Raw genomic sequence first — 13,085 nt, 5'->3', positions numbered from 1 at the left:
CGGGGGCAGCGGTGGATGTGGCCGGGGGCAGCGGTGGATGTGGCCGGGGGCAGCGGTGGATGTGGCCGGGGGCAGCGGTGGATGTGGCCGGGGGCAGCGGTGGATCCGGGTGAGGCGGGGCCTGCCCGGTCTCCCGCACCGCTCCCGCCGGGAGGGGCCGCAGGCGCCAGCTCGGGGCCGCGCCGACGGGAGAAGGGAGGGAAGAGGCAAATCCTCCGCAGCTGCTGTGGGGGGTGAAAGTCAGTGCTGAGGCTATCATTAAGTGACTTTCACTTAAGAATCAGTTTTATTTAAGGATTTTCACACTCGATGAATATTCTTCCATGTATTTGCCCTAGACATCTGTTTCGCTCAACTTTTCTGAAGTGGAAAAAACAATTCGCAGTGCCTTGATATTTCTTCAGCATGCGGTTTCCTGCTAGGGGTAGAATAAAATGAAAGCGTGGTGAGATAGACCAAGCTATATCTAGAACAGTCAATTGCTCCTGTGCAAGATTTTACACTGATCTGCGTACATTACAATACATTAGTATATCGGTACTGAAATTTAGAATTGGTTTGGTTTTTTTTTTTCATGAGGAGTTTTAGTTTTGGTTGATTTCATTTTTTTAATTTATTTTTTGGCGTGGTATGTACATAAAAACGTAAGTCAATACGTATAGATCCTTAACTGAATCATTCATTTTAAATTCATTTTCTTTTTGATTTCCAAAGTATGGAGGGGCTCCAGGAGGACCAGCATTCCCTGGACAAGCTCAGGATCCTTTGTATGGTTATTTTGCTGCAGTAGGAGGGCAGGTAAACTTATAAAATGTTATTTACTTCTTGGATTTATTTTTTTTCCTGGGGAATATGCTCTACTTTTGGAAGGAGGAATGCCTAGTATTTGCACTGAGGAAAACTGATGTTTCTAGTTAAAGAAAACCCAAATGCATAATTGTTTTACTTAGCTCATTTGCTATATATAGCTGTATTGGTCTGTGTTATAGTTGCATACATACAAGAGCTGTACAATTTGAATAATGCTGTTAGTTTCTGTATGTGTGAATACATACATATACAAATGTAGGCATGTATGCCTCAATTTCCTGTATAGGTATATACAGGGAATACATAGATGCGTGAAGTTTTGTAATGGAATTGTGACTCAGCTCTGGGCTGGTGAATGCTGCCAGGTTTAGGAGAAGGAAAAGAGAAACTGTAGAAAGCATGGGCTGTGGAAATGGCCTGGCTAAGAGCAGGAAATGCTAATAGGAAAGAGGTCATTACATGATCTTAATAGACTCAAAGACGAAAAAGCAATTATGGGTTGTGCCAGCATCTGGGTTTACTGGTAACAGAGAGTAATTATTCTTCTAGAGGAAAGGCATTCACAGCTTTTTTTTTTTTCCTTCCCTGTCATTCTGCACTGCATTTTTAATTTCTTCCTGTAATTTTGTGGTATATATTGTTTTTGTATGATCGTGTATGTTGTTAGAAGTTAGTGCTGTTTGGACTGTATTAGAGTTTAGGAGCAGTTAAGTTGGGTTTATTGAGTTGAAGGTCCGTGTTTGTTTGCCATATTACAGCTATTTATTGCACACTTGTAGGGTGTGTGCAGATCTAAAATTCTGCTCTTGGATCTGTTATCCTCAGGTAGATACAACCACAACATGAAAATTTGAATTCATCAATATTAACAGATGTTCAGATTCCCACCATAACTTGGATTAGTTTTGTTCTTTTTGTTACTCTTGAATTAATAATGCATCTTGCAGTCTATATCTTACTTCCTTCTAACTGCTTATGAAAATATTTAGACTGTGTGTCTTTCTTGTAAAGGAGAACACTGGAATGACCTCTGTGTAGTGAGGCCTTTCAGAGAAGGTGGAGCCCAGAGCTGAGTTCTGCTGAATGTACTGACAATTTGTCTGCCAGCTGAAATGCCTCTGTGTGCAGGTGCCACCTGGATGTGCGCCAGGAATCAGCAGTGGAGCCAGTAACTGATGCTGGAAAAATGAATAAGCTCCTATTGTAAAGAGAGAGGGAGGTAGCAGCAAACAGGATATGGCGCTGTGGAGAAGAGGTGGCAGGAGCTGGATCTCAGCTAAAAGTAGACCATGCCCAGGTTTCTCAAGTAAGGCATGGGTACTGGAAGCTGGGGAACCAGTAGATTGATGGGTTTGATCAAGTCAGCACTTAAGAATACTTAAGTTATGCTAATACTTAAATTATACTAAAATGCTTTCTGCTTGTAGAAGTCATTCCTTACTGAAATGAACTCAGTAGCTTTTGCAGTTATCCTTAGAATCTGAGGTGTCTGTTTCTGGTACCAGTGGCTGTGTAGAAGCCAAAACCCTGCAAGGAAACAGTGAAATATAACAGATGAATTATCAGTTGCTTTTATGGCCATCCATGCAACTCTGTAAAAGGCTGCATCTCAGTTATCCATATGTACTTATTGTAAAATTAGTACGTTTTCGTTATGGTTTGCTGCTCTCTGTGTTGTTTTTATGCCTATATAATATATAATGTTCTCTCTGAGCTTTCTTTGAAGCAGTTTACAACAGGGATCTTGTCTTTGACCTGAGGAAATAGTTTCCTTTATTTACAGAAGAAAGTCAAAAGTATTGTTTCAAATCTATATTCAATTGAGTCTCTCTGTGTAGGAAGTAGTAGTTTATTTTTTTAGCCTGTTTGCAAAGCCTATATGCGTTGTCTAGTTTAACCTGCTTATGTTCTACTAAAAAAAGAAACAACAGAGACAAGCATCTTTTTGGTAATGTTAATCTTGATTACAGCTGTGCTTCTCTATCTTCTCTATTTTAAAGTTACGTAGTTCCTATCTTTATTTCAGAAGGTACAGAGCTATTGAAGAGATTAGTTACTTAATATGAATGGCTATTTCAAAGCTCTTTTTCCCCCATGTGAATATAAAGTATTAAATACATCTATATTACTAGAGTGATGGAGTGGATTGGAAGCAAATTTGGGTGTAGCTGTCATTAACTTTACCTAGAATCAAAACATTGTTGCTTTTTTTCAGATCTTGTCAAGTATTATTTAAAGTAGAACTACTATTTGTCTTATAAACAACAATACTTAGTATCTGAAAGTTATCAGGCTGTGCTGTTCACACCTTATAATTCAGTAGCATATTTCCGTTCTTGAAAAAAAGAGCTTTCAAAAGCGGGTTTAAATGCATTAGGGCAATGCTGTAACAAACAGAATCACAGAACATGCTGAGTTGGAAGGAACCCACAAGGATCATTGAGTCCAACTCCAGCCCCACTAAAGATACCCCAAGAGTCACACCAAATGCCCAAGTGTGTTCTTGAACTCTGTCAGGGTTGGTGCTGTGATCACTTCACTGGCTCAACCACTCTGTGGGCAAAAATCCTTTTCCTTATATCCAACCTAAACTCCCGTGACTTGACTTTTCATCTTCCAATGCTTTACAGAAGTGTCATCATTTTTTATGTCTACAGACATAATGTTCCATTCCTGAATGAGATTAAATTGAACTCTATGTGAACCAAACTTCATGTTGGGGATGTGAGGAATAAAATTTAGAATTCCACCTCCACTTCTGGCAGCTCTTTGCTTTCCATGAATTGGCAGTTGTTTTCACCATTCGGCTTTGAGCAGGATTTGTTGGAAATGAGGCATTTTCCAAGCCATGTGGATTGGTATATTTTCTGAGTTTGTTTTGTTTTTCTTTCAAAGTTATTTGCTTTCTACATTTGCTTGTTCTGCTAGCAACTTAATGTCAAAAAGAATGCAGGAAGTTTTATATGTGTGAGTTATGAGGATGTCTTGAGAAGGATAACTAATTGAATACCACTGGAAAGGGAGTGTGTACTGGGAATAAGCAGCCTGGGAGAGGGTATTAATAGCTGATACATCTTCTGTTATCGAAAGGATGGACAAATAGATGCTGATGAGCTACAGAGATGTCTCACCCAGTCAGGGATTGCAGGAGCATATAAACGTAAGTTAACGATTTAAATAAACAAGCAAATCTAAAGCACACTAATTCTTCTTCCCATTACTAGAAAGCGCTTGTAGTTGTGCCTTCTGCAGAGCTGGGGTTTTTCCTTTGCATGGCAAATGGGTTTCCTTTCCATATCTTGGACATGTAAATTCTCTGTATTCAGTTCTGTGTGCCAAGGACCTGCCTTCTCAGCCTCCTTAGTTCCCCACTTTGCTGGGCTGTGGAGTTGAAGTGGTTTGTTTTGTAATGGACAGACAGTTCTTAAAAAGGTGCTTTGCTTTGGTTTGAACTGAGCTTTGATATTGACCAAAATCTTGGCAGGACTCCTCTGCTGGGATACCTCCTGTTTACAGCTTCTGTGAGTGAAACTGGCTTGTTCAAGTGGTGTCTATTGGGGGGAATGTAAAAGATTACTTTGAAACTCAAAACTGCCGTGGATTAAGAGCAAGTTAATTTTAAATATAACTTGAATTTCCTCTAAATTGTCTACTGTCAGTTTTTCTAACAAACAATGGCTCTTACTTGGATCAAAAATATGGTATGGCTGTATACGGGGGGGACCAATTACATAATAGTTTATGTATTATAATATATAATCAGTATATAATTTAAATTTATAATGAATCTGAAATTGTATGTTTAGATAAAACTGAAGATTATGCTATTAACATAATTTATTTTCCCTTTTTCTAATTTTAACAGCTTTTAACTTAGAGACTTGCAGACTTATGATCTCAATGCTGGATGTATCCTTTTGTATGAAATGTAAACATTTTTGCATTATGTAAGCAAAGATGAGACAGTGCCAAAACATTTGGGAAATGCTTTGTAGTTTCCATTCAGCCTTCACTGGATCAATTTTGTGATCATTGTGATTGTGAAGCTACAAAACTTCATTCTCACTAATTTTAACAAATTAAGAAATAAATAAATGAGGCTCTTGGTGACCAATCATTTTACAGCAAGTGGTATTCCTCTAACCCTGGGGAACTGTTTCTTTATAGAATGTATGAAGAGTCAGGTCTGGTGGTCCAGAATAAAATATTGTGCAAATCATTTATTGTGATTTTCAAATAGGACAACTTTCCAATTTCTCATAGTTCCTAATGAATTTAAAGCACTTGTAGTACTTCACTACAAGAGCCTGAATACAACCTAAGTCCCCCTAAATCCTGTTCCATAAATTAATCGTGTTTGAGTGTCTAATAGAACTGTATGTGGCCTTCAGCTGTGGGACCTGTGGAAAACTTAGATATACTGTGTAAGGTTGGAATCCTTGGAGTTTTTTAAGCCAAAACTTAAATTGAAAGCTGTCCTGCTTAAAAAGAAAAAACCAGAAATTAAACTGGAAGGGCTCTTAGCTCATCTTGAACAAGCCACTTAGAATACGAGAGAACTGATATTACAACAATTTATTCTTTGGCATCTATTTTTATTTCAGCTATGTATTTAATTGGTTACAATTATGTAGCAGCAGGTAAAATAGTAGTGTGTCAACTAAAGTAGAATTCACAAAGAGAAGATGGCTTTAGCAGGTTTCACTAGGAAGAAGTGGGGAGAGCAGGTTCTCTGAGGTCCTCTGACCTTAGGTTTTGGGTAGGATTACCTCCATCTGTGCTGGGGCATGCTTTAGTTAGTTTCCTACAAGATAAATTAATAATAGTAAAATTGTACTAATATTGGCCTTCAAGTAAGATTTTTTAACTACAGAGAGATGCCTTTTTTGGTTTTTTGTTTGTCACTTTTTGTTGGTTTTGTTTAGTTAAGAAATGTTTTTCTTAGCTTTGAAAACAGAGAGATATGTCTGGCACACTGGGATTTAACGAGTTTAAAGAACTCTGGGCCGTGATCAATGGCTGGAAGCAACACTTTGTAAGTTTTGACAGTGATGGAAGTGGTGCAGTGGATCGTCAGGAACTGGAGAAAGCCTTGATGGCTATGGGTAAGTTGTGAAGTGTTCTTGCCTCTGACACTGACTTAAACCATTTCCCAGTTATCATCCTGCAATAACTAACACATGATATTTCCAGTGAAAACATTTTGAATTCTGTTAATTTACCTGCCTTTTCAATATATGACTTTTTAATTTCAAATAGGATTTAGACTGAGCCCACAGGCTGTGACTGCAATCACAAAGCGATACAGCACTCAAGGAAAGATTGCATTTGATGATTACATTGCCTGCTGTGTGAAACTCAGAGCTCTCACTGGTATGCTGGATTATAGCTTTGTTACTGTCATCCCCATAATTTATTTTTATTTAATAAAATCTGATTGTTCACTTATCTCAAGTTCAGCTTTGGTGTACTACAAAAGAGGTTTCTATCAGTAGTCTACAGACAACTATGGATCAGTATTATTTAAATTCCCATGAAAAAAAGGACTTTATACTAATGCAGGGTTTACTTGAGAGACTGGAAGAGTTATGTTACCAAAACTGGGGAAACTTTGTTTATTAATAGAACATAAAGGATTGTATATGATAAATAACAAAACTTTTGAATGGGAAGTTAAGTCTAGGAATGAATTGCAGTATTCTCCATCATGTTCTCCTTCATGGGATTTGGGGAATTTTAGTAAGTATACTTACTAAAGTACTATACACTTTAAAAAAATTGTTTATTTGTAGTTCTTCTTACCTGGTTTCTTTTTCTAAATGAATTCTTGCAGAGTGCTTTAGAAGAAGGGATGCAACTCAGCAGGGTTTTGTTAACTTCCACTATGATGATGTAAGTAAATTTTAAGGAATCTATTAAAATTCCAGGGTAAAACAAAAGAAAAACAACAATCAGTAATGATTTGAGTTTGTGTCTATCTTTCCTACACATACAGTGAGAACCCAGAAGTTCTGGGGCTTATTGAGTATTGTCTCTAAAATCTTTCATGTATCTTACAGAGTTCTATAAAATGTTTACTTTTCTCTGAACTTCTAACCAGCATGGTTCAAGAAGATCCAGGAAGCTACATCACTTGCTACTTTTGTTTTTTTCTTTCATTTTCTGTTTTAAAGCTTGGTAGGCATTTTTCCTGGGAAAGGTCGGCAGAGTTCTGGTGGGAACAGACATGAATCACACTGTCAGACTTGTGGGTCTTTGCTTTCTAGCAACATCTGTGCAGCAAAAGAGAACACTAGAATCAAGTCATCCTGGATTTGGGTGTTTTGGAGTTTGGGGTTTTTTTTGGAGCAGGGAGTGAGGAGGACCATGTGTGATAATTTTTATTTTTGTTGTTTTCATTAAGGAGATGCTTTGCTTTAATTAAGTATTTGCTTATTTTCATACGTATTTTAAAGTTTTACTATTCATGGGCTGAATTTCATTACAGAAAAGTGTAGTGACAATGAGTATTGTAGGAGAAAAAGTAAAATCTCGTTCTCTGCCATACATCTAATAAGTGGTTATTCTCTTTTCAGTTCATACAGTGTGTTATGAGCATCTAAATCAAAAGGAAGCAAGCTGTGGATGATCATGATTTAATCAAAAGGAAACAAGCTGTGGATGATCATGGTTTAACATTCCAGTATGTGTTTTGCTTTGCCAAGTCCTCCAATGATTGTGTATCTCAATATTGGAAATTGCATATTTTATGAAGGTATCGCTTTACACACATTTTTTAGTCCTGATAGTTAATATAAACTACTTATGTACTGTTGTTTTTAACTTCCAATCTGTGATTATTAAAGATACTTTTATTTTCATAAACTTGCAATTCACTATCTATAACTCAGATCTCTCAAATGGTAAGATTTTCAGTCATGTGTCTACTTTTTTCCCATGATTCACTAAAATCAGTTTCTGGAGTGCAACTTACCTTTTTCTGACTTAAACAATAACATGTGTATGACTTCAGAGGATATGTATTTTCTTGTCTTTGACAATGTAGGACAGATGTACAAACTGAAAGGGTTTTTGGCATGGTCATTTTGCACTGGTCTGTTTGAATATCAGTAAGTTTTGGTTACTTACTTTGTCAGCTTTTTTGGAGATGAAGCCTGTGACACCATGCACTGAGTGTAAGAAGTTTTAGAACTTCTTGTAAGCAGGGATGCAACAAAACATAGCAGAGAACTCTTCAAGCCTTGTGCTTTGGTACAGGGGGCTTTGTTCCTGTAAGATTCTTGTTTTGTTTGTGTCACTACATAAAATGCTTTTAAACATACAAAAGCTGTTCTGTGTCAGTTTGTGCATCAACTCTCCCTTCACAGGCAGACAGACAGACTTCAGTTACATGTAAATGAATGTTTTTAGCTCCTCCACTTTAACACCTAGCAAGTGGCCTTCAACTAACACATAAGGGCCAAAACCCACTTGGAGAAAATTCTTGCCAGGTTACTCTTTCAGATCACAGCAGTAGTTACCAATGAAGATGGAAACAGGCAAGCTTTACTTGCCTGAGGCTCTTCAGGGATAAAAATGGAATTTTTGTTTGGTGGGAGTTTTCTTGTTGCTTTTGCTGTAGGGATTTTTGAGGGGAAGATGGACATTGTATGGAAAGAGGGAGCAGCACAACTATACATAGGAAGTACAAACTTTTTTCCAATGAGGTAAGTTAATGAAACTTTTGTTAATTTTGATCACTTCTGTATACCACAGAGGAATGATATATGTTGTTTTGCTGCTTGTGAATATAATGCCAGAAGAGTACTAAAAGAAATGTATTTCTTAAATAAGTAGATTAGGGCAATTTTGAGGAAGGAGCCTTTGCATTAAGGAATGAAAGCAAAACTATACATATGTGCATATATATATAGACACATATGCATATACATCATTGGACAAACAAGAGCTCCTCAGGTCAGGAATCTCACTCAAAGCTACTGTATTATACCCTGCTTTGCTTAGGAGATGTCTTAAATCCAGGTCTTTAGTTTTTAGGCTGTAAATTCAAAGCGGGCTGGTTTTCCCTAAAGAAGCAACTTGTACTTACTGCTTAAATTTGGAATCCTTTGGATATTGCTTATAGTTTCATTTCAGAAGCTAGTTCTCTTTCTACCCTCATAACGAATTTCAAAGGCATGGACAGCATTATACATCCACATTCTGATAATACATTGTTCCATTGCACGTAAAGTTGGGAAACAGATGGAATACTACCAGAATTATTTCTAATGGAATGACCAAAATCCATACAGGTTGGTCTGAGTGTGGGAGCCAACATCAGTTCTGCTGCAGTTCAAAACTTTGACAGCTGAGGAGGTTAGTAAGAGTATGAAAAAAAAGGCTGTTCTTCCTATAGGGGTTGAATAGACTATTTTGTATAAATATAATGCTCATCCTTACACTTAATTTCAGCCTAAAAATAGTAAGAGATCTTTATGAAAATGTTCATCACCCACACATATTTACTTCGGCTTAGTGCGTTTCTGGTTTCGTAGTGGCTTTGCTGGGATAGAATTAATTTTCTTTATAGCAGCCCAAAGGTTCAGATTTTTAACTAATCAGCATCAATAACACAGCAGTGTTTCAGCTGTTGCTGGGCAGTGCTTGCACAGCATCAGGGTCTTCTCAGTTCTCACTCTGCAATCATAGTGAGTAGGCTGAGTGTGGGCAAGAGGCTGGGAAGGAATTCAGTGAGGACAGCTGACTCAAGTGGGACAAAGGACTCAAGACCCAAGGACCCAAAACTCAAGTCTTGCTCAGTTTATTTCCCCAGGCTGAATTGGTATTTTGGCACCAGCCAGCTACTGGGCAGTGAAATGCTTCAGGAAAACAGTGTGATCCAATATGTTTTTCTTCAGAGATCTTGTAAACACAAACCAAAGAAAACTGGGAAAAAGAATAGTTCCAAAGCCAGGAGAAAATTCTGGCTTCCTTAAGAAAAAATAGCTTTTTGTTTCACATCAGCATTTCAAAAATCCAGTGTATTCACATGGACTGATGTGATACATCATCTTTCAAGTTTAGAGAGACACTAAGCTAACACATAAAGATGCTGAGGAGTTACTGCAGAATTTGCTCTCATAGCTAAAAAAAGCCCTCTGACACCTTTGTGAAATTTGCTTCCCCATTAAGAGTAGATTCAGTGGACAGATTGAATATGCAAGTCACCTGCTTTAGAGAAACAGTTATTTTCAGAATTAATGGTTTCTCTTTCCCACAAGGCTGAGAAGGAAACTTAGGTGACACCAAGTGAGGTGATTGCTCTCGACCTTTGAGCCAACCACCGGGCATAGTTTCAAATAGGTATTTTTCCTGGGTTGCCCTCAAGCATGCAAACTAAGGAATAGTAATTTTAGATTTGCTTTGGGAACAGTTAGGCCCCTAAGACAAAGAATTGAGGAACTCACTGGATCATTTTCAACCTTGGAATTTGAAAAACAGTATTTATATTCTACTATTAGCCTTTTCCCATGCACACAACATCTTTATTTTATAGAGATCTATAAAAAAGAAGGTGCTAAATACGACTTAGAAGAACAAAATACACACAACAGTCTTTGTCATTGAAAGTCACTTTACTGATGTTACAATATGTTAGTAACATTGAAAACCACAGGCATTTGTATTAAATACTCTTGTAGAAGTGAATACTGTGACGCTGTTATTATTAAAAGTGAGCAGGAATTTAGAACCCCAAATTACAATGATTTGATTTTATAAAAAGCAACCTTTTGTTTCGCTACATGAAAGCCAGATTCATTCAACAGCCCAATGCCTGTAATGTTTATGACAAAAATATCACACTCAAAGCTAGAAAGTCTTAAACTGCAACGCTTCATTTTGATGTTTGTCAAAATCTTACGCTTTTATTACATCAGGTGTGATTTTTAAAGGATTTTAACTAGCAAAGACAATGATATGATGCAGATCATTGTTTTTGCCAATACTAGCCCAGCCACAGTGGTGAAACACAATTCTACTTGCCTCTCTCAATAATGGCTAGTATGAGTGAAAAAATAGCTTTTTTTTTTACAGCAATGCCCAAGTTAAGCATCAGCACAAAATGAAGGTGGCAGAGCCAGTTGGTATATACCACCCCAAAAGCTTTGCTGAAAGAACTGGTCATACAGTAAATAGTGTTTTCTCCAGCAGATTAAAAATTCTGTAATGCTTTGCTATTCTGAAAAAAATATTTTGCATTTATGCAACAATAAAAATAATTACTGTATTCTATATAAAACATTACCTATTGTAATATATTTTTATCCTTAAGAAAAGAAAAATCGGATTATATATTCACAGTTTGAGTATGTTCTGGACTGTATTTCCAAGTGTATAGTATGCAGAGTCTACACAGACAGTGAGCAGGAGTTCTTGTACCAATAATCAGACTAAATCAGCATTTGCTGTTCTACAGAGTCTTACAATATTGCATGATTAGCTGCTCGCACCACTCTACTTACAAGGTCAGTCAGGCCTATATACAGAATTTCTAACATGGTTGTAAAAATAGACTCTCCATGCTAAAGTTAGAATATATAAGGTCTTAAGGCCTCATGTTGATTTTTTTTAAACAAAAGCTTTATTTTTTTTATTCAGAGGAATACAGAAACAGAAAACTAAAAGCTTGTTGCTTTGACATTCTATGCTCTAGCAATTAAAAATTGTGTTGACACCATTTACTTCTCCCTTAGCAAACGTTTCTTTTTAACTGCTCTGTGCTTATTTTCCCAAATTTTCCTCATCTCATTCTGAGTTATATGTCAACTATGGCCCATCTTAAGTAGCAGAAGTTTTTAAACAGTTTAAAGCTGGTTTAGCTGAAGAGATTTTGAAACTGGTATAGACTAGATTATAAAGAGCTAGACCTGCCAGACCTGGCTAGGTGAGACAATTTGGAAGCCAGGTACAGTGTGTCAAGTGTGAGTAATATCTGTGTTCTGAATTTATTTTTACTGCTTGTTTTTCTTACTTGGCTGAGATAACTTAGGAATGTTGACTGTTGTAGTGCTTTTCTCCAAATACTTGCAGAAAACTGTTGTGGAATGACAAGATACCATGTGCCAGGTGCACAAGATGCTGTTTCCAAAGCTGCAGTTAACATCAGCATCCATACTTGAGACACCAGAAATCGTTTTCATAAGCTGACTTAGAAAATACTCAAGTCAGAGCAGATTTTTAGCACAGATGACAGAAACTATTACTTCCTTTCCTGTTTCTGACAAAATCACACTTAAGAGAGTCCTGTCTCTATTGCAGCTATGTTTACACAATTAATTTCACTGTTTCATTTTTTATTTTTTTTTTGCCTTATTAGGATAATAGTTACGTGCACACAGGAACCTCACTCCACTGTGCAGACATGGGGCCACAACCTGCACATACTTTTGCAGTTTATTCAAATTTGTTTTTAGGAATCACAGAATGGGGTTCTGGGGAGGGGACCCACAAGGATGATCAAGCCCAACTCTTAAGTGAATGGCCATATGGGGATTGAACCCTTGACCCTGGTGTTACTTAACACTGTGCTCCAACCAACTGAGCACATCAAATGTGATCAAAGTCAAATCCCATATTGCTGATAATGTCGTATGATTTGGAAGCCATGCAAATAGTGGGTCATCAGCTCATCCATTCTAGTTATTCAGTGGAGACTGAAATACACAAGCTCTTTAAAAATGAGGCAAATAACATCATATTCTGGTTGAAAACAGTGGTTCAAACAGTCCACTCTTATCCCATGACACTGATACTGAATTTAGAGAAAGAAACAGATGATCTTCAGATTTGGAGCAAGAGAAACTGAAAACAGCTCAACTATTGGGTTCCCAAACTTGGTGATTAAAGAGGCTTAGCCTTCAACAGTGCTACAAGGTGGGAGAGACACAGTACAGCTGAGTCACCAAGTGGTTTTTGCAGTAGTATTCTGGTTTAACCACAAGTAACTAAGCCCCAAAACAGCCGCTTGCTCAGTCCTCACCCCCAGTGGGATGGACCAAGAGAATTGGAAAGGTAGAAGTGAGAAAACTCATGGGTTGACATAAGAACAGTTCAATAACTAAAATTAAACAATTGTAGTAATAATAAAAAAAAAAAAAGAAAAGGGAATTAACAGAGAGAGAAATAAAACCCAAAATGACAAGTGATGCAAATGAAAATAATTGCTCACCATCAATAGACCAGTGCTCAGCCAGTCCCTGAGCTGCAGTTCTTCACTGCCAACCTTCCCCCTG

At 37.4% G+C, this 13,085-nt stretch overlaps 2 protein-coding genes across 2 annotated transcripts in view; one reads left to right on the top strand and one right to left on the bottom strand.

Moving 5' to 3' along the window:
- The window catches only part of SRI (sorcin), an 8,402-nt gene extending 271 nt beyond the window's left edge, over window positions 1-8,131 (top strand). Inside the window, exons 2-8 of the mRNA XM_015615858.3 lie at window positions 715-798; window positions 3,901-3,970; window positions 4,676-4,719; window positions 5,768-5,915; window positions 6,070-6,183; window positions 6,644-6,702; window positions 7,386-8,131. Coding sequence (XP_015471344.1) covers window positions 715-798; window positions 3,901-3,970; window positions 4,676-4,719; window positions 5,768-5,915; window positions 6,070-6,183; window positions 6,644-6,702; window positions 7,386-7,412 — 546 coding nt within the window. The 3' untranslated portion in view covers window positions 7,413-8,131. The remainder of the gene's footprint in view (window positions 1-714; window positions 799-3,900; window positions 3,971-4,675; window positions 4,720-5,767; window positions 5,916-6,069; window positions 6,184-6,643; window positions 6,703-7,385) is intronic.
- The window catches only part of LOC107215556, a gene marked incomplete at its 5' end in the record, with an annotated part of 821,761 nt that overhangs the window by 469,249 nt on the left and 339,427 nt on the right, over window positions 1-13,085 (bottom strand). The gene's annotated exons all lie outside the window — the stretch shown is intronic.

Source organism: Parus major, chromosome 2, assembly GCF_001522545.3.
Source record: "Parus major isolate Abel chromosome 2, Parus_major1.1, whole genome shotgun sequence".
Taxonomy (NCBI): domain Eukaryota; kingdom Metazoa; phylum Chordata; class Aves; order Passeriformes; family Paridae; genus Parus; species Parus major.
Note: the sequence above shows the minus strand (reverse complement) of the source record. Positions and strands in the feature narration are given on the sequence as shown.